We start from the raw sequence: 23,083 nt of genomic DNA, 5'->3' as shown, positions 1-23,083 counted from the left end.
TCTCACATACCCATGTTGGCCGAACCCAAGACTTGAACCTACGCAGACAGAGGTGAGATGGCAGTGATCCATGTCACGGAATGGTGTAAATGTTATTCATTAAATACATGTACTCGGGTTTTCATTTTTTCGCTGTACAACGATACCCGAGGGTGATTATGTATATGGTCTATTGTATTTCGAAATCGTGAGTACGATTCGTTCTATGCCACACATGCAAGGTGCTTTCGATACGGCAAAACGAAAAGTCTAAACGTATAAATACTTTACTGCATGTAAAGGGTCTTTACAATACTAATGGTTTTGTCAGCAAGCGGCCTGCTTAATGGATTCGCACAACTCCAGCTGTAGGGTTAGGTAATTTTTCGGTCTTAAGTGATAGCTAGTGTATTACCATATTTACCTTTGCATGTTTGTTATATAGTTTTCTTTATACAGCATAATGCGTGCATTTTTTTTTATTCTTGTTGCAACGTAGTACAGGATTTATATTGGTAATGTAAAGTTACAATGTTTTTAAAGAATTGTTTACTATAGTCTTATCGAGCAGGGTTAGGTTTACTATTGAACCTGCCATTTGGTAATTGCCATAATAATATAATCTTTATAACTTACCATGTATGACGTCCTTACGTTATTATGTCTGTATCAAGTTTAGTACACTGTATCGGGTATATTTTCAGCTGTCTGAGGGTATAAATATCCGGGGTGTCTGGTGTTGTCTGAGGGTAGAAATGTCCGTTTGTCCGGAGCGTTTAAGGTGCCGGAGTGTCTAACGTTTAGTGTCCGGAGTGTCTAATGTCAAAAGTGACTAAGGTGACCCAGCTGTAGAGCCATCAAAGGACCAGGGTGTCCAGAGGGTCTAATATTTGGAGTGTCCGGAGGATCTAATGTTCCGAGTGATCATAGTATTCCGAGGGTCCGGAGTTTGTAGCAGATGTGAAATTGATTCGTAGGAGCTGTGGAGCGGATATGGTGCACGGGTAACGGAGTGTATCTCCATACATGTATTTTATTAGCTGTATGCTAATTTTGGGTTAGTAAGACCCAGTATATCATTCAGGACTGGAAAGATAGATGGTATATCTGTTCTTGTGTTTAGCAACATAATTTCGCTAACTGAGCGAATACATTTTTACTATGAGTAAAAAGCTTACATCGTTCACTATTTGAGTGAACTATATTCATCTTTCCATTACTGAATCATTTATCCTGTGGTTTTTTTTGTGTTACTGAACTAATTTATTCGTATTTTTATTTCCATCTTTGAATCTGTGCGTTTTATATTAAATAAATCCAATATTTGGATTATAAATACGCACACATCTTCATAATCTACTGCTCATATATCACCACATTAAACCATATATGTGTTGTCAAAACGTGTTCTGTTGTCAATCCGAAATATCCCACCCGGTTATCTTGTTACAAATGGTGTCAGAAGTGGGATCATTTCGGATATAACAGAGCTCTGAAATTGTTTTACTATATTTGTATGCTTTTTGTGTGTTTCAGACGCGCTTGACAAAGCACCGAGGTTAGGTAGATACCTAATATTACTTTATTTTTTGTATTTATTTAATATTTGTGTTGCATTTCGAGAAAGAAAATACGGTTTGTGGTAATTACGTGTTTTGTTTAAAACTGCACTTTAAGGTTGGTCACCACCAAACTTTTGAAATGTCTTCTACGAAAGAACTGGTAGAACTGGGGAAACAGTTTGGTTATGAGGGGGAGTCCCTTAGAAATTTCGTTTGTGAAGAACAAGCCCGGGAGAGGGACCAAAGATTAAAGGAGAGGGAATTAGAAAGGGAAAAAATTTAAAGGGAACAACAAATAGAAAGGGAAAAATTTGAAAGGGAACAACAAATAGAAAGGGAAAAAAGGGAAACCAAGAAGGAAATGATAGAATTAGAGAGGGGTAAGAGTGAACTAGAGAAACAGGCCGAGAGGGAAAGGGAAGCAGAGAGGGAGAAGTTAGAAGGGGAAAAAGTTAGAAACTTTGGAGATGGAAGATAGAAATTGGCAGAGGGAATGTCTAAGAAATTCTGAGCTATTGCAAGCTAAAAAAGGGGGGGAACATGATGTTAAACTGAGAGGTCCAAAACTGCCCCCATTTGAAGACGATAAAGATAATATGGATAGTTATCTAAATAGGTTTGAGAGGTATGCTACGGTACAAAAATGGAAGAAAGACGATTGGCCGCTCCATCTTAGCGCGTTATTGAAAGGTAAAGCATTAGACGTGTATTCGCGTTTATCCACGGCTGATTCGCTCAATTACCTCGTGTTGAAAGAGGCACTTCTCAAGAAATATGAACTAACCGAGCAAGGGTTTCGCAAGAAGTTTAAGTATAGCAAACCCGAGAGAGGCGAAACATTCACCCAGTTTGTCAGTAGGACTTGCAATTATTTGCAGCGATGGGTGGAATGTGGTAAAGTCGTCAAGACATTTGAGGGTCTTATCGATTTTTTGCTTTGTGACCAATTGTTAACAACTTGTGGCAAGGAGTTATATTCATTCTGAAGGAAAGGTCCTTCACAAATATACATGAAATGGTCACACAGGTGGATTTGTTTGCCGAAGCTCGGGGAGGTTCACAGAATGTCATCACGCGAGATGTCAAAGGTGGGAATCAGGTCAAAGACAGAAAACCCAGGGAACCTGATAAATCTGGTAGGAGTAACCAGGGGAAGCGGAGTGACACGCAATGTTTCATTTGCAAGGAAGTGGGTCATATCTCCCACTATTGTCCTAAGCGGAAGGGACCAGTCCAGAAAGTCGTGGTAGCCATTAGAGGCAGAAGATCGGTAAATGGAAAACTCAATGTTTCCCAGCAAGTTAAGTGGACGGTGGTGCGTTCAGAGACCAGTCGCGATGTGATCCAATCAATCGGCATGTGTATTTTTCCAGAGGCACGGGTGCCGACCGCAAACGGCACTGTCAACGGACAAGAAGTCACCGTTCTACGAGACACGGGATGCACTACTGTAGTCGTGAAACGGAGCCTAGCCCGCGATGATCAATTGCTTGGGTTTAAGTCACCTTGCATGTTGCTTGACCAGACAATTGACCACGTTCCAGTTGCAAGGATAATGATAGAAACACCTTTTTTGACCGGGACTGTGGAAGCTTTATGCATAGACAACCCGATCTATGAACTTACGACTGGCAATGTACAGGGTTCTAGACTCCCAACCATAGCAGATTTCCGATTCCCTATCATCCAAGCAGTGCAAACTAGGGCTCAGGTAAAGGAGGAAAATAAACCTTTGTGTAGGTTAAAAGTACCGGAAGCCATTACTGATGTATCCTGCGAAGAATTTCAAAATAAGCAAAAACGTGACGCGTCTTTACGTGCAACCTCTGAGAAAGCATTAACGGGTACCGTGAGAAAATGTAAGAATGGGGGTTCCTCTAAATTCCTTACTCGAAAGGGTTTAATGTACAGGGAATACTCTACATCGGATAGGAAGTTCTTGCAACTAGTGGTTCCCCAGAAATTCAGGTCACATGTACTAAAGGTCGTGCACGAGTCGAGTATGGCAGGACATTTAGGCGTAAAGAAAACAACGGATAGGGTATTAAGAAACTTTTATTGGCCTGGCGTCAATAGCGACGTAGCGCGGTTCTGTCGCTCATGCGACGTTTGCCAGAAGACGATCTCTAAGGGCAGGGTAACTAGAGTACCGTTAGGTCAGATGCCCTTGATAGATACTCCGTTCAAAAGAGTAGCCATCGACATTGTAGGACTAATATTTCCACATACAGATCGGAAAAACCGATACATCTTGACACTGGTAGATTACGCTACCAGATATCCTGAAGCCATAGCTTTGCCATCAATTGAAACCGAACATGTAGCCGAAACGCTCATAGACATGTTCAGCAGGGTCGGAGTACCCGAAGAGGTTCTTAAGGATTGTGGAGCGCAATTCACCTCAGATCTCATGGCAGAAATTAGTAGGCTGTTGTCCCTTAAACAGTTACGCACAACACCTTACCATCCTATGTGCAATGGATTGGTCGAGAAATTCAACGGGACATTGAAGCAATGTTGTGGAGGATGTGTGTGGAAAGACCAAAGGATTGGGATAGATATCTGAATGCCCTTCTGTTCGCATATTGTGAGGTTCCTCAGGAAAGCTTGGATTTCTCCCCGTTTGAACTATTGTACGGTAGGACAGTTCGTGGTCCTATGCGCATACTTCGCGAACTGTGGTCAGACGAGGTCACGGACGAAGTTAAGACCACATACCATTACGTAGTTGATTTGCGCGAAAGATTAGAAAGTACTTGTCGAATGGCGCAAGACGAACTCGCGAAATCTAGTCGTAGGTACGCCAAGTACTACAACCGAGGAACTCGGAGTAAAAAGTTTGACGTAGGCGATCAAGTGTTGGTGCTTCTCCCAACGAATAACAACAAGCTGCTAGTCCAATGGAAAGGGCCATATGAAGTCAGACAGGTGAAAGGTGAAATGGATTATATCATTGATGAGGAGGGGAAGTCCAAGACATTTCATGCCAATATGCTTAAACTCTACGTAGCGAGACCTGGACAAACGATTGATAAAGGGATTTTGAATGTAGTATGAGTAGCGGTGATACAGGATAGGTCTGGTGACGAAGCGGAATTCGTCTCCAGCACAGAAATGCCCCTTGAATACCCCAAGGACGTTGGTAAAGAAAGTATTGACCAGATAAATGTATGCCCTGATTTATAGGAGGGTCAACATACACAGATTATGGAGGTTTTGTCCAAATACCCAGATGTGTTCACGGACAAACCAGGCCGTACGGGTCTAATTCGACACGAGATCAAACTGAATACAACTGAGCCTATCAGGATTAAAGGATATCCGATACCCTTTAATGCACGGGAGACAATCAGCGAAGAAGTGATGAAAATGTTAGACAAGGGAGTGATCGAACCTTCAAATTCCCCATACTTGTCCCCGTGGTGTTAGTCAGAAAGAAAGACGGGACCAACCGGTTTTGCATCGACTTTCGGCAATTAAACAAGATCACCGTATTTGATGCAGAACCAATGCCAGATATGGAAAGTGTATTTTCAAAATTGGCAGGTCATAAATACATTTCCAAATTAGATCTAAGCAAGGGATATTGGCAGATACCCATCGCCGATAATGCCCGCGAGTTAATGGCATTCGCGACTCCCAAAGGACTTTTTCAATTTAAAGTTATGCCTTTCGGTTTAGTCAATGCCGGTGCGTCGTGCGTTCGTCTCATGCGCAAACTGTTAAACGGAACGGAAAACGTCGACAGCTTTGTAGATGACATCTTTGTTTACACGCATACATGGGATGAACATGTTGAGGTATTACGGGATCTGTTCGATAGACTTCACATTGCAAATCTTTTGGTTAGGCCTACTAAGTGTAGCATAGGGTATTCCAGTCTGGAATGTTTGGGACGTCTGGTAAGTGGGCTAGGCCGGTTGCAACCTCATCCAGATAAAATAGGAGCAATCAGGGATGCCCCTAGACCAGAGACAAAAAAACAAGATCTTTCCTAGGTCTAATCGGGTTTTACAGGAAATTCGTCCCCAACTTTTCGGCTATTGCCAGCCCATTAACGGATTTGACTAGGAAGGGGCAACCGAATAAAGTTGCATGGGGCGTATGCCAGGAAAAAGCGTTTAACGCTCTAAAACACAAACTGGTAAGAACACCAATTTTAAAGTTGCCGGAAATAGATAAACCTTTTGTACTGAGGACTGATGTGTCCGATATGGGTCTTGGGGCTGTTTTGCCACAGGCGCAAGGGGGGATGAAGTTGCCCATCGCTTATGCAAGTAGGAAATTGCTCCCTAGAGAGAAAAAGTACTCTGTGATTGAAAAGGAGTGCCTAGGTTTAGTATGGGGAATAGGAAAATTCCATACGTATCTTTTTGGGAGTGAGTTTACCTTGCAAACGGACCATCAGCCGCTTTTATACCTGAATAAAGCAAAGGTCACCAATGCAAGATTGATGCGTTGGGCATTGTCTTTGCAACCATACAGTTTCCGAATCAAGGCAATTCGAGGATCAGAAAATGTGGGAGCTGATTTTTTAAGTAGGGTGTAATTAGCAGATCATTTCGTTCGGTCTGCAAATTGGAAGTTGTAATAATGATTCATTGTTCACATTCCGTGATTGTTTTAAAAGTGATACCACTTTTTTTTAGGGGGGAGGTATTGTCACGGAATGGTGTAAATGTTATTCATTAAATACATGTACTCGGGTTTTCGTTTTTTCGCTGTACAACGATACCCGAGGGTGATTATGTATATGGTCTATTGTATTTCGAAATCGTGAGTACGATTCGTCCTGTGCCACACATGCAAGGTGCTTTCAATACGGCAAAATGAAAAGTCTAAACGCAAAAATACTTTACTGCATGTAAAGGGTCTTTACAATACTAATGGTTTTGTCAGCAAGCGGCCTGCTTAAAGGATTCACATAACTCCAGCTGTAGGGGTAGGTAATTTTTCGGTCTTAAGTGATACTAGTGTATTACCATATTTACCTTTGCATGTTTGTTATATAGTTTTCTTTATACAGCATAATGCGTGCATTTTTTTTTATTCTTGTTGCAACGTAGTACAGGATTTATATTGGTAATGTAAAGTTACAATTTTTTTAAAGAATTGTTTACTATAGTCTTATCGAGCAGGGTTAGGTTTACTATTGAACCTGCCATTTGGTAATTGCCATAATAATACAATCTTTATAACTTATCATGTATGACGTCCTTACGTTATTAGGTCTGTATCAAGTTTAGTACACTGTATCGGGTATATTTTCAGCTGTCTGAGGGTATAAATATCCGGGGTGTCCGGTGTTGTCTGAGGGTAGGAATATCCGGGGTGTCCGGTGTTGTCTGAGGGTAGGAATATCCGGGGTGTCTGGTGTTGTCTGAGTGTAGGAACGTCCATTTGTCCGGAGCGTTTAAGGTGCCGGAGTGTCTAATGTTTAGTGTCCGGAGTGTCTAATGTCAAGAGTGACTAAGGTGACCCAGCCGTAGAGCCGTCAAAGGACCAGGGTGTCCGGAGGGTCTAATATTTGGAGTGTCCGGAGGGTCTAATGTTCCGAGTGATCATAGTATTCCGAGGGTCCGGAGTTTGTAGCAGTTGTGAAATTGATTCGTAGGCGCTGTGAAGCAGATATGGTGCACGGGTAACGGAGTGTATCTCCATACATGTATTTTATTAGCTGTATGCTAATTTTGGGTTAGTAAGACCCAGTGTATCATTCAGGACTGGAAGGATAGATAGTATATCTGTTCTTGTGTTTAGCAACATAATTTCGCTACCTGAGCGAATACATTTTTACTATCAGTAAAAAGCTTACATCGTTTACTATTTGAGTGAACTATATTCATCTTTCCATTATTGAATCATTTATCCTGTGGGTTTTTTTTTGTGTTACTGAACTAATTTATTCGTATTTTTATTTCCATCTTTGAATCTGTGTGTTTTATGTTAAATTAATCCAATATCTGGATTATAAATATGCACACATCTTCATAATCTACTGCTCATATAAATCACCACATTAAACCATATATATCTGTGTCGTCAAAACATGTTCTTTTGTCAATCCGAAACATCCCACCTGGTTATCTTGTTACAATCCGTAACGGAGAGAGCTTTAGACCACTCGGGGCCCCTGGTTGAAAGTACATATTCATGGGTAATTTAGTGGATATGTTATACAAAAAAAAGGAGAAAATATTCAACAATGATGCACAGGTCTCAATCAAGATTTTACCAACATTCCAATCCAAGTATATACTAGCAATCAGGTATTGCAGTAATTAATTTAATTAATTGTGTTATTCCTTTGTAACACATAGGGTAAATGGGGGAGATATTACTCAAAAGAAATGCTGACATACTTAAATTTCAGCTAACAGTGATACGAGGTATAATAAATGTTAAAAGTAAATTGTGTCAAAAAATGTCATAAAATGTAAAGACCGATGATATTGCACATTTGAATCTGAGTCAGAGAATTCAGCCATATACCCATTTCCTCCCTCTCCTCATTGACTTTCTGCAGCCAGCAAACATCCAGGTCATCCAGATCATAGCGCACCACTTGTTCCGCAAGCTGCTGCATCCCCGTCAACTCATGGATACCCTGCTTGTATGTCTCATCCCTTGTATCGTGTAGATACTTCTTGGGTCTGTAAATCAGCCAGATTTCAATATTAAAACAAGAGAAAGACAAATAAAACACTACCAATGCTTTTGTTTTCACTCTGACTATTCTATTCAGCACAACTCTTGCACATGCCCTATTACAAACAAAAACCTCTTCTGATCCAAAGTCCAGAATAAAAATACCCTGTGCTAAGTGCACATGCCTCATGTGAGGGAAGTTGCCATAACCTGCCAACCATGTCTCACAGGAAGGAAGCTATAACCTGTTTAGATATGCCTCTTTCAAGAGAAATGGTGCTATAATCTGCTTAAGCATGCCTTAGGAGGTAAGAGGTAAAACTGCCCAGACACATGACATGGCAGAAAAGAAGTTGCTATAACCAGCCCAAGGGAAGTGGCTGCAGTAACCTGCCCAGACACATGTCAGGGGAGAAAAGAAGCTGCTAGAACCAGCCCCATGGAAGAGAAGGGAAGTGGTTGCTATAACCTGCCTAGACATGCCTTATGGGAGGGGAGTGGTTTGTGTAACCTGCCTAGACATTCTTCATGGAAGGGATGTGCTATAACCTGCATATACATTCCTTGTGGGAGTAAAGTGGCTGCTAGTACCTGCCTAGACATGCATTTTGGGAGGGAATCAGCTGCTAGTACCTGCCCAGACATGCTTTATGTCAGGGAAGCAGCCGCTATTACCTGCCTAGACATGCATTATGTCAGGGAAGCAGCTTGAACTACCTGCCTAGACATGCCTTATGTCAGGGAAGCAGCTTCTAGTACCTGCCTAGACATGCCTTATGTCAGGAAAGCAGCTTCTAGTACCGCCTAGACATGCCTTATGTCAGGAAAGAGGTTGCCAGTACCTGCCTAGAGACAACTCATTACAATGTGGAAGGAATGTTACTGCTACAAACTGCCTAGACATGCCTTATGTCAGGAAAGCAGCTGCCAGTACCTGCCTAGACATACCTCGGGTGAAGCTTGACTTCATTTGGCATCTTATAACGAAAGGTAGAATATATAAAGAGTAGGTCTCCAAGAACTACTAGCCCATAAGCATGCATCGTGGAAAATAATGTTATAAAGCCCATATTTAAGTAAGGATATTTGAAGATTTATCTTCCATGGAAAATGTAACTGGTTGAAAATATGAGATAGTCGATATTGATATTAAATATAACACATATTGGGTACAAGCAATACTTATGATTTCACAAGAGGCTTTTTCAACTGCAAATGCACCTTAATGGATACTGTTTTTCTTTAACACATTAACCCCTAGGGAAGACTCAACTGGACAGGAGGTAGTAGCCTACTGCCAAGCTCTGTAGCGTCAAGGTCATGTATGATACACTTAAGTGGATGGTATTATAGAAAGGTAGACAGATGTAGCTCTATAATGATACCAAATAATCTGGAATATCAAGTTGCACTACAAAATATAGATAAATATATAAAAATATGGACCCAACTCTTTTCTACCCAAAATTTGCCCGAAGTCAGAATCAGACTTAGTGTCCGGATTTTAGATTTTTTGGTCTCAGATCTAAGGAAAACCAGTATGAATTGCAAACAGACAGATAAGCCTTTGCAAAAAGTAGGATAAGATGGGCATTTGGAATAAGGTGGCGCTCTACAGTTTCGTATTTTGCATAGGGTTAGGATTTTAAAGAAAAAGAATTTCCCCAGCTTTCCTCACTGGTTATACTGGCTATTTAAAAAAGACCTTGTATATTTTAGGTATAATGCAAGGAACCTTTAATTCCCTTTATTTTGGTGTATGATTGATGGGTGTACTATGGGTTATAGAGTATACAGCTTGGCCTTACTTCATATGTGCACTTTCAAAAAAGTGCTAGCTCTACTTGGTCATTTTCACTTCCTGAACTTCAGAGGTAAATTGTATAAAAAAGAGCGATAACTTTTTTTTACATTTTATATTGGTAATTCATTCATTGCACTTTCAGAAGCTGGTATTGTCTAGTCTGGCAAAATTCATTTTCCCTATTTTAATAGCTGCTATGTATAGTGTACTTTAGGACTCACGGTACTAATTCCACTCCAATGGTAAACATATGGAAACACTATCATATTCAAAATTCAATAACTTAAAATTTATGGGTGCTGATAATGACAACTATAATTTTTCGTGCACATCTAACCTTGGTGCAAGCTTATGTGTGGAGAACACCATATGACCCGTGGCAATTTGTTTACATACATGTGCATGAAACACGTGTTATTGATTCTGCACCAAATGAAGCAGGTGCTACTTTCAGTATTGAGTACTCCTGAGTCAAGCCTGTAAAGATGCTAAAATTGCATCAGTAGAAATCTGTCAATATTTTTTTTACATTACATATAGGATAAGCTCTCAAAAGATATTTTTCCTAAAATTTTAATTTTCATTATTAACCAATTATGGACCACCAAACCTGTAAATACTCTATTATTTCTTCACCCATTTCTAGACTGGTTCACAGTTCTTCCATATAATTAGTACTGTGTGTCCTATAACCAGATTTAATTTTTTTTGAAAAAGTTGTATTTTACTCCTTGATATTAGAGCATAATTGTAAGAAAGAATTGGCCATGCTTGTGCATGGATAATAGTGCAATAGCATTTTATGTGATACCAATATCTATAGTTAAATTGCATCCGCATTACATGTTGCTGTGTTGTATTGTACTTATTAATGGCTCATTCTTGTTATTAAAATAATTGTTTTCTGCCTTTGTATCTTCATGTTATCTTTCTATGGCATGCATGCTACACAAAAGAAACACAAACATGCTGACATCAGCAAGTATGACATCACAGGGTATCAAATTACATGACACATTGTATTTTCATCTCTCACTGGCTATAAGACAAGTTTTAAATGTTTTAAATTTCAAAACTGCATTTCTTTTCTTGCTGACTCTCACAGAAATAAGATACAGTGCATCCCTATTCACATCAATCAAACAAAACAAATAAGTGTGCCACATGACAGGTCAAAATGATAAGAGGCCATTGCCCTTTTGTGACTAAAACAAATACACACACCCATGAAGCATCAAGAGATGCTGACATTCCAAACTTATTTAAACTATCATCACATGTGATTCATGACCCCCAAATGTTAATAAAAAGGTATAAAAGCCAAGGAAGAGTTCCATAAGCTTTATTATACTGAATAATTAAATAACACAGTGCTACTTTTTAGTATAAAACTATGGGGAAGGGTGAATAAGCAAAGAATAGACAGAGTAATTTCTTCAAGCCTGGTAATGTTCCCCACAACAAGGGGGGAGGGGGAATGTGTATCAACCCAAATAACACATCAACATGAGGTATGTTACATAATGACAACAAGAGACAAATCTGAAAAAGCTATCCAAAGTTCCTATAATGCTGACATTGATGTTGGAGACAGAAAGTGTATGCACAAACTGTTATGACTCAAGCTATTAAGTATGCTGGAGGTGGAGAAATGTGTGAAAAACTTTGCTATGCCAAGACAAGTTCATGTCTCTATGCAATATGCAGACACAGATAACAATTGTCACTGAATAAACTACTTGTTAAATTTAAGTAATAGAATTGAATTGCATATTGAAGTTGTCTAATACATAAATATATACCTACATTTACCCAAAGCTCATAAAAAGTTAAGAAAAAGTCTCAAAATCATTACTGTGGCTACTTTCCACTATAAGCAGTGTTAAATTACTTACTTTTTAATATAAAGCTGAAAAAATGCATACATTATAGAACAAAAGAGAAACAAAGCAAACATTGCAATCACTCAATTACAGTCAAAGGGGAGGTAATACACCTTGATTTGGCAAACCAAATAGCAAGCTCTAATTTACAGCTAAATGATTCCTTACTATTACTTGATGGTAAGAACAGAGCAATGTAGGTTTTATAAATAGCTTTTGTTTCAAATATGAAACCATATTTCTGACACGAAGCTTGTTTTCATTTATTCACAACAACATATATGGTGAACAAAACACATATCACTTAGTGCATGCAGTAAACAAATGCTGAGATTTGGAATAATGTTTTCTGAGACCACAAGTTGCAACACCCTGAGTATAAAGGTTTTCTATCATGGGACTTGGTACATGAAGGAAAAAGAGATCTGGTTTGGTGGGAGAGAGCAGTATGTTCACCATGCAGTTATACATCAAGAATGTTTCAACTGTATGAAGAGAGGTTGGGGAAGAAAACCTGCCTGTGTAAAGAATGCAATACAGATAGGACTTTTGCAGACTTATATTGGGAATGAAGGGTTGAAAACTATTATTTTAAGTGAAAATATCCCTCCCTCCCTGCTCCCTCAACAAAAGGAATGCAGAAAAGTTCCAATACTGTTTGCCCAAAAATGTAATGTACCAATATGAGAAACATGCTGAACATAGAATAGGTGTCAAGGAGTTTAATTCTAGGATAAGAAATAAGACCGGTATAATTGATATTCAATGTGACTCGACATGTAATAATTCAATTTACAGGTTGAGGCAATGCAGCATGTGCAGTTTTGTGCACAGACCTTATTTTTACAATGTTCTCTGCTTTGATATGCTGAATGTGTCTCTAAAGTTAAATGATCAGTACTGATACATAAGTGATTGTGACATAAGTGGCTTACATATAAAATCTCCCCCACCCCACCCCATTTTGGGGAATTATTGCATGTGTTAAATGGTATTTAACCATACAGGCCAATCTATGGGTACCATCACATGAAATTCTGCCATCAGGCCATACTAGGCTCTTTTCCCTATGGCCTGAGCTATCTACTTCCACTCTCCAGTGTATAAAACCATCCCCATCTGTCTTTTGTATAGAATTTTTCTCCAAAATCACATGCAAACCATGATAAGAAGACTCCATTATGATTGTCATATGTAAAAACCACCAAATTGATACCCTGGATGCACATGGTAACCATGGAAACAACAAGCTCCTATTATGGTATAGGTCGCATATAGGACTCACGGTACTAATTCCACTCCAATGGTAAACATATGGAAACACTATCATATTCAAAATTCAATAACTTAAAATTTATGGGTGCTGATAATGACACCTATAATTTTTCGTGCACATCTAACCTTGGTGCAAGCTTATGTGTGGAGAACACCATATGACCCGCGGCAATTTGTTTACATACATGTGCATGAAACACGTGTTATTGATTCTGCACCAAATGAAACAGGTGCTACTTTCAGTATTGAGTACTCCTGAGTCAAGCCTGTAAAGATGCTAAAATTGCATCAGTAGAAATTTGTCAATATTTTTTTACATTACATATAGGATAAGCTCTCAAAAGATATTTTTCCTAAAATTTTAATTTTCATTATTAACCAATTATGGACCACCAAACCTGTAAATACTCTATTATTTCTTCACCCATTTCTAGACTGGTTCACAGTTCTTCCGTATAATTAGTACCGTGTGTCCTTTAGACTAAGTCAGGCTGATTTCTTAACACAAGGGAGCAGTCATTTTAGTTAGCAGTGTGCTTAAATCATGTAAAATTTCCAAAAGTACAATATCCAAAAGAAATATCATCCACATTACATTAATGTAGCATAGAGGTATGCCAACATTCTCTCCATTGTGCATGTTTTAAATGCGAACTACTTCACCTTACATAAGTCACTCTCTCAAAAGTATATATTATCTGGTGAGCGCCCCCTAAAGAGTGGTCTCCATACAAAAATAATGGCTCCGTTTAGCAACCCCCCCCCAAAAAAATAAAGAAAAATTCCAACTTTTACACTTCTGCTCATGCGTGAGTCAAACAGCCAATGAAAAACGATGTTTCTAACAGAACTAGGCAGTATGTTATTGAAAGATCACCGGAGATTTGGTGTTTTCAAGTCTATTCAGAAATAGCTTTCAAAATGTGTTTCCTACTCAATTTTCAGGCGAAAATGACAAAAAGCTCCAGGGATTAATGTGTTAATATATAACATCAAATATACAACTGAATTACCCACTTAGCCCAATTCTTGTAAAGGATGGAGAAAGAAGAAAGAAAAAGAAAAAAAGACAAAAGGTTTTAACTCACATTTTGAAATCCCCTGGGAGTGAGTATTTATCAATCACTGGCCTGGTAAAAACAAAATACGGCAACATTAATATATAAAATATGCCAACATTAATATACAAAAAAGAGAAACAAAACTAGTTGCAGATAACAAAAATGGAGAAGAAAAAAAAAACAAAAACCTTTGTAGGCAACACAAGACATTAATACAATGAACTGATAAAATATCTAAAGTTGTATTTATAACAAATGCCTCTCAATTATTACAGCTTTACTTTATTTCTATTGTATTGGCACTAAAATTTTGCACAACTTTGTTTGGACCTTACAAATAACACTGGGATTCTGTAGGGTCTCTCAACTCTATAATCTAATGAAAAAATACGGTGTAATATTGCTCAAATTTATACCTCATTTCTACAAGAAGTATCCCCTCCTTATTTACTGGGACCTGAACTCCCCGTTCCCAATCTTGACGCCACTGGTCAGCTATAAGAATATAGTCTTCTTCATTCAACTGTTCTGAGTCTGCCATCTTCATGGCACTGATGAGGTCTTTGCGGAAAAGCTGAAATTATTTGGAAAACACGCATCAAAATGTAACTAAAAGCTGCAAATTACACAAGCAACCAACATATGACATGAAAACAAAAAAAAATTCTTAAGGCATTTCAAAGTTTAGGACATTGTCACTGGCATTGACAAATTTAATACCAGTCAAATGAACATTTATAAAACTGCTACAATATTTCCATATTAACTGCACTGTTTCTGGGACAACGCACAGGGGTTTACTCAGTTGAAATATTCAACCCACTGCCTATCATTCTGCCCAATATGCAAAAACAGTAAAGCTGACTTTACTTGGTCACAGTCTAAGTATTCACTCCTCCTGCACTCTTTGGCCATTATGTGCACATCTGTCAGTCACCTATCAATTGTATAAAGTTTCAATAAAATCCTCCAAGAATTTTGAAGATATAATATGAACTGAATTCCCAAAATATGACTTTCAAAAACATTAAATTTGAAGATACTTTCCAAAAAATGAACAGGCCAGTGGAAAAGACTAAACCTTACTGTGCATATAGCTCAACTATATCTAGTCTACAAAGTTTACATAAAATCCTCTAAGTGGTCTCGGTGAAGATACCAATTACGAACTAAATTCATTAAACATCCTTTATAGAGCAATTTATTTAAAATTCAATTCTTCCCAAAACTGGCAGGAGAAAAAAGTTAACTTTTTTGCACATCTACACCAATTACTCATATAATTTACGTTTCATTAAAAGCCTCCAAGCAGAGTAGGAGAAGCTTTGAGAAGCTTGATCACTGATGAAGTGACAATATCACTGCTCTTCAATTAAGTGTGAAGATAATCACAATGATGTCAGGAAAGTGATGCACTTATATCTCACCTACTCTCTACAGGCAAGACAAAAAGGGCACTCAACCCCATCTGTCTCTGTAAGAGAAAGCAAATTTTAAGTAAATTGTGTTTCTCTGAGAATACTTACCTAATCACATTAACATTATGGATATAAGCCTGCTACGTCATGAATCCAGCTCCACTGTTAGACAAAATTTGTCTTTTCCTGTCTCTCTCATTCAAAGAGCAATAATTCTTGCCCATTACCTCCCCTTGCCACAACCAGGTGTTGCTAGCTTTAAGCTGAGTAATATACTAATAAGTGTGCTCACATAGCAGGGCAGTTTGGAGGGTATTTAATGTGATTGGGTAAGTATTTTCAGAGAAACAATTTACTTGAACATTTTTTTAAAGAAAAACGTTAACATATTTGCCATGTATGCTGGGACATCCTATTTGTTAGGACACCATAAATTAATTTTTTTGTGCACTGTATGTTCTGGGACACATTTTTTCGAGCTGTAAGACACCTTTTAAATCCTTTGACAATTACATGTCAGAACATGCACTAAAAATTAAATATTATTTTAAAAAATACAAAACTGTGTACTTGAGATAAAACTCTTTAATCCATTGCAGCAACATCTCATCAACACAACCCTTCTCCTGCACAATTACGATCCATTCTTTTGGCGCATATTTTTTTTTAAAGCTTTCTCATACTGTGAAAATTTGTTAGAGGCAACACATCGCCTGAAGCAGAAACTGCAAGGACTAAAGTCAGATTTTTTTCAAACGTCTTGCTAATGCTCATACTTCTGACCCCCATCTTATCGGTGGTCCATCCAGAAATCAAAGTACACTAGAATTTCATCCATGTTAATGATCATATTGTCGGTGAAATCATCTGCTTCTCTTCTGGCTTTCATGAATTCATCATGATTTTATTTTCTCTAAATATTCTTGGTGATGCTGGGTCATCGATGTCTTTGCATAAATGCACTATATTGTGTCACATTAAAATTTGTTCCACTGATTCAATTTATTTTCAAAATTCCGATGAATATTGGTGAAAAAGAACCAAAATCAGCTTCCATATCTTGGCCGTCTTTAGATATTGAAAAAAAACAACAAAAAAGAACAAACAAATCAGCACATTTAAAAGAATCCAAAGATGGCTTCTGAGGTCAGCTTGCTTTGCAATAAAATAACCTTTGTATTGATATCCTTTAAAAAAGAAAAACCGGCTTCAAAGTATCCAAAGGCGGCTACCGAAGTCGACTTGCTTTGTCATAAAAAAACTTTGTCTTTGATGTCCTATTCAAAGAAGAGTTAACTGCTCAGTGCTAGCTGAGTTTATCCACTACCCGGGCTTCTTTGTGCTTGGCATCTGTAGTTATAATTAATACAAACAGGTATATAGCATATATAGAAATAACTTCCTTTAATGATACTTTTGTAACCCATGCTAGCAAAAAGATTGTCACTTGCACGCTAGAGAATGTATTTTCAAATAATGAATTTTATTTGTGAGATACTGTCACATAGTTGACCTGGATATAATCCAATCTTGGTTATTTTACATCTAACACCGCATCATACGTGAATGGCAGTTATCTTCAATATATCAGTCAATTATTTCCCTCTTGTTTGCGAAATCAGCTGCTTCTCTTTTTGCTTTGACAAATTCATCACACATTTTCTCCAAATATTCTGGGCGATGCTGGGTCATCAATGTCCATGCACGAAGCACTATACTGAGTCACTTTAAAATTTGTTCCATTGTTACATTTTCAAAATTTTCATGAAAACTGGTGAAAAGGAACCAAAGTTAGCTTTCATATCTCAGCCATTTTAGTATATTAAAAAAAAAAAAGAAAACAAAAATGGCACGCTTAAAAGAATCCAAAGCTGGCTTCCGTTGTCAGCTTGCTTTGCAATAAAATAACCTTTGTATTGATATCTTAAAAAAAAACAAAGGCTTCAAAGTATCCAAGTAATTAAAATAACATTAGTCTTTGATTTCCTGTCAATAAGTTTAAAGGAGTTTACTGCTCACTGCCAGCTGTGTTTATTCACCACCTGGGCTTCTATGTGCCTGGTATCTGTAGTTATAACTAATACAAAGGAGTATTGAATTCTACGGGTAAATAGTGTACACAGCAATAACTTGCTTTAATGATACTTTTTAAACCCGTGCTGGAAAAAAGATTGTCACTTGCACTCAAGTGAATGTGTTTTCAAATAATGATTTTTATGTGTGAGATACTGTTATTCAGTAGACCTGGATATAATTCAATCTTGGTTATTTTGCACCTAGCTCTGTGTCATGTGTGAATGAAAGTTGTCTTTCAAAATATTGGTTATTTTCCTCTCATCTGCAATTTTTTAAAATCCACTTTTCAGTAGGATAACATTCAATCCTTTGCGCACAACCAAACACAATTTGTTTGTCAGTGTTAATGTCAACAAACAATGGACATAAGCTATACACGCTACAGTATGGAAGCATATGCTACATCTACAGATTTCATGGATTTATATTATTCTTTAATGCTCATACTGAGGAATAAATGATAACAATACAAGGTTAGTTTCTTCATTTTTATTATCCAATAAGCATTTTGTTGATCTATTTTATTGCAACATGATGTGGGGGGCAGAGGGGCATAAATGCAATACAAATTTATTTCATTTCTTAGATCTTGGTACACATGCCCAAGTTGGAGGGCCTTCTTGCAGTTGAGATTCTCTCCACAATCAATGGCTTAAATTGTCTTGCAAGGCTGCCTGGGGAAAAGCCAAGTGTGAAGACGGTTTGCGCAAGGATGGATCACCCGTGACCATGGATGCTGGACAACATTTGGTTTAGCTGGAATCTTTCTGGACAGATCTATTGTTAGATCGATAACCTAGGACTTGTCCCATCTGAGAGGGGCTATCAGAGGCATCTGGCTTGGAGATACGTATTGATCTTGCATTTCTGACCTCTCAACTTTTGGAACCAAGACCTTGGGAGAACAGGCAAATGCCCACAATTCATACCAAGTGACTGACAGATCTTCCATGGGCCCAAGCTTCTGGGTCTGGAACTGGAGGCAGGCAACTTGTGATTCCATCTTGTCGCTACAAGGCTGATCATCGGATGCCCCCAAACATAACATGCTGGCATCGGTACATACTGTTATTTCTATTTGGGGCTTCTCCAGTGAATCCCCATCATCAGCCAACCTGGATTGCACAACTGACATAGAAATGATCATATATTAGTCATTATCATGACTGTTTGATCAAGAGGGCTTGAAAAAGAGGTGCCATTATGCTAGCAACAGCCATGTGGGCTCAAGTCTGCTGCTGCATTGAATCATCTGAAGGGTTGCAAGAACTCTCTCTGAAATCCAAGTCCTGTTTGAAACGGACTCGATGAGTTTGATGATTCTTATTACCTGAACACAAGGAAGTTGTACTAGATTCAGGATGGTGATAAAATTGATACAAAGTTCACTAGAAAGTCTATATGATCTACAAGCAAGAAATGATAGTTTCTGTCTTGGAGTTGAACAGAACTTACTGTATGTTTCTCAACGACATCATCCAGGTACACTGCCATCATTGTAGATGAAGTTGATCAGAACAGGGTGATGAAGCAATCCATAACCTTGTCAAGGAATGTTGAGGCCAAAAAGTAGGACTCTGAACTGATAAGTTGTGTCATGATGAACAAAACAGAAAATTCCTTCACATAGGATAGGGACATGACAATTTGTGTATTTCAGATTGAGGCTGATGTCATACTCATCCTAATGGATGGAGAGACAGATTGATCTCACCATCTCCTCCTAAAATTTCAGTGGTGAAATGTATTGGTTGAGGTGAATGTGGATGATTATCGCCCTACACTTGCTGTTTGCCTTCTACATAAGAACCTGCCTGGAATAAAACACAGATGATTGTGGTTTTTGCACAGTCTCTAATGCCTGTTTTTCAATGAGTGAATGTATCTCCTGTTGTAGACAGACATCCCTCTTCAGATATGTTGGTATGTCCATAAAGGAAGAGTGGAAGAAAGGGCAGGGGGTTGAATAAATGAAATCTATAGTCCCTCCAAAATGACTTTGATCACCCATTGTTCTGGGGGAATAGGGTGATCCAGTGAGCCTGAAATTGCAGGAGGTGGCTAGGATGTCCGTGGGTGGTGCAGAAAATGGTTTCCATGTCTAGAGTTAGGAGGCCTGGAGGTAAAGAAACATGGTTTCTTACTGCTCCTGTATGGCTGCCTTTTAGCTTGGTTAGTCTGTTGTCTCCTGGCACTGAACTGATCTATATTACAAATTTGACAGAAAAGATCCTTCGTCTCAAGTCTGCTTATCGTCCCTCAACAGTGGCAGGGGCTGATTGTTTTGAAATTCCTATGTGGGTTCAGCGGCAAGTAGGACATGCAGTTCTAGAGCTGCCTACCTCTGAACTTCAATTTTTCCACAAAAAAATGACTCAATTCCATCCTCTTTGAAAATGTCACTAACTCTCCCACCTGGATAAGCAATTAACATATGAAGTCCAGCTCTGCCAGAATGACCAGATGGTTTTCCTGGCGTATGGTCAGCCTAGATACTCATGGTATACAAGTCTGGCTATCACAAGCACTGTCTGCACCATGGTCCTGACTCGATGGACAGATTTCTCACTGAAATCTGTCATAGCAATATGTTTCCAATGGTACAACTAAACAGACAGATCCCCATAAATCCCAGTTGGCCAGACACTTTAATCAAAAAATTCCCCATCCTGGGACAGCTGGATGGCCAGTCATGGCAAGGCTGAATTATTAAATGGATCCAATGGATCCAGTACAAACCCCAACTGTCTGGACTTCAGAGGCCAGAAGGCTACCCTTGGACATGAGGGAGGGGGTCTTATACCTACTGGGCGGCCAAAAATTGTGTGTGACACTCCTCCAATGAGTCAGAAATTGCAAGCGATAAACTTGAAGTTTGGGGTTGGGGTGGACTCCAGTGTCCCCCACAAAACTCGCAATGGAGGTTGACTTTGGATGTCAAAATTATCTTTACTCAACTTCTTCTATTTTTCCTTCCTTAGAAGCCGTATGGACTATTACTTTGAACTTTGCATTTCATGCATTTAGTTGACATTTCTACTGGAATGACCCAAAAAGAGAAAATAAAACAAATTAGCAATTCAACATGTTACCAACTATAATACTGTAGCCCAGACTTCCTGTCTACATTATACTCAAAATGCACGACAAAAATGATGTACACTTATACACTTAGTACATACGATATAAGAGACTTTGAAATTTTTGCATTTCATGCATTTAGGTGACATTTCTACTGAAACAACACAAGAAGAAAAAACAAAGTATAAATTAACAATTTGCAAAAAATCTCGTGCATCAAATTTCAAGATATCTGTTCTAGGAAGAAATAAAATGAATCAATGGTGAGTGTAAATTTCCTTTCATAAGCATTAATATGATTGTTTGATTATTGTGCTTGTTGATTTTTAATTTTAGTACGAGATACAGACAGCATACAAAACATGTTGCAATTTCATTTGTTCAGCTAAAAAAGATTTAGGGCGAGATGAAAATTTGTCAGCGTATTCTTGACCCTCACATTTTTCAACTGACCCCCAGTTCTGACACCGTTTTTTTTTTTAACCCTCAGTGTTACACTCCTAGACGATACACTGGTGAACAAGATCACAGACTCACATAAACTGCCATTGATCTTGCTCATTTTCTGGGATCCAAGTCTGATAAACTTTTGCTTTCAAAGAAAAAAAATTCAGTCTGAACAGTTACATGAAATCATTTAGTTTTGCCACAGAAATCAGAATACCATTATAGCAGAGAAACCACTCCTGATGCCACAATTTTGCATCAATACATTATATTTGTTTAAATTCAAGTTAATAAATCTGCACCTGAGTCCTCACTCCATATTGCCACACTTTGGACAAGTCCATGTTCTCCTAATATCACATCTGGTTAAATTAAATAGCTCAGGAGACTAGTGTAGGCTCCAAAAATTACTAGTCCCCAGAAAGCTAATACCTTGAAATTTGTAATAAATTCTGATCAAATACATCTCTATCATAACATAGAAACATTTCATCCTAAAAGAAACCCACCTAGAATAAAAATTATGCCAATTAATGCTGACAAGGTTTGGGAATCTAATGGGGTAATTGAAATTTTAAATTCTAAAAAGTTTTAAAAACAGAATTTGGGATTACTGTGACCACAGTGATAACATGCAAAAAAGAAGGTCTCTTGTTATAGCAAACATGTGCAACAGCCAATCAGATCTTGTTAATAAAGTCCTGACCATTAAGACACTTGACTATCATGTTTGTTCACAAAGTCCAACATGCTGAAAACCAATAAGATAGTTGGTTGTATCCTGTTATATGAGTTCGATTTTCATTATAAATTTCATTATTTTTACAATGTGTTGACATAAATGGATGGAACCGACTGTTTTCATTGGGTTTTTGTGCTAGTACCGAACATTTGTTCTAGCCACAGGCAACTGTACTAGTGTAAATGTCAAACCCTGTAATTAATGCCAATTATGACATGACTTTCAAGCAAGTTTTGTCTGCAAATGTTTCATAATGAAATTAGACAAATTGTCCATAGAAATCAATTACTGCCAGCCATCTTGTATCATAACATGCATCACTGTCAATAATTCTAAATATATGTATCATGACAGCATCAAATAAAGTGTATAAAACCATCTCCATCTGCATAAATTAACTGCAAAACAATCATGCCTTCTATCTTTACATAAATCTTTTGTATGATAGGTTAATTACTTGTACAAGTTTGTTTTTTCCTTTCAGCCATCTTTCTTTCACACATTAAATAACACTAAAATGACTAAGAAATGTTTATTTTATAGTGCATTTTGGGGAACTAATAATCTAGGGATATACATGCATATGCAAACTGTACAAATAATATTTACTGGAACAAATAAAAATGTACATACAGTACTGGCATCATACCAGCTCTAGTCTGCAACAAGTTCTTGTCTTGGTTTTCATGACATTAAAATTCTTTACATTGTGGAATAAAAAAAAACCAGTGTAATGCAGGTACACATTCTGGATTAAGTTAAAATAAATTTGATGTTGACTTCATTTGATGGGATGGAAAGATGACAAGAAAATGTTCATAGTGTATGTATTTACAGATAAGCCAACCCTCCATCAAGAGTCTGCAATACAATATGTAATATCCAATTCTGTAATAAGAGTTACAAGCACCTAGGCGTGATAACCAGACTGTTGATATGCAACAAGTAAACTTCACTCTGAAATGATGATCAATTTATTTTTTGTTGCAAATCTGATATTCATCTTGTACTGAATATTTTGATACTTATTTCCACAGTATCTGAAAAACAAAAATAGTTTGAAAAACTACTTTTTCAGCTCCACAAGAAAGTAACAAGGCATTCTGC

At 37.9% G+C, this 23,083-nt stretch overlaps 1 protein-coding gene across 1 annotated transcript in view; it reads right to left on the bottom strand.

Moving 5' to 3' along the window:
* The window catches only part of LOC149796828 (uncharacterized), a 275,249-nt gene that overhangs the window by 235,909 nt on the left and 16,257 nt on the right, over nucleotides 1-23,083 (bottom strand). The window contains exons 5-7 of the mRNA XM_089960653.1: nucleotides 14,629-14,786; nucleotides 14,240-14,281; nucleotides 8,034-8,194 (exon numbers count right to left, since the gene is read on the bottom strand). Of these exons, the coding sequence (XP_089816779.1) occupies nucleotides 8,034-8,194; nucleotides 14,240-14,281; nucleotides 14,629-14,786 (361 nt within the window). The remainder of the gene's footprint in view (nucleotides 1-8,033; nucleotides 8,195-14,239; nucleotides 14,282-14,628; nucleotides 14,787-23,083) is intronic.

This window comes from Sinohyriopsis cumingii, chromosome 6 (assembly GCF_028554795.1).
Source record: "Sinohyriopsis cumingii isolate HCF-2022 chromosome 6, ASM2855479v2, whole genome shotgun sequence".
NCBI lineage: Eukaryota > Metazoa > Mollusca > Bivalvia > Unionida > Unionidae > Sinohyriopsis > Sinohyriopsis cumingii.
This window is presented reverse-complemented; position numbering and strand designations above follow the sequence as displayed.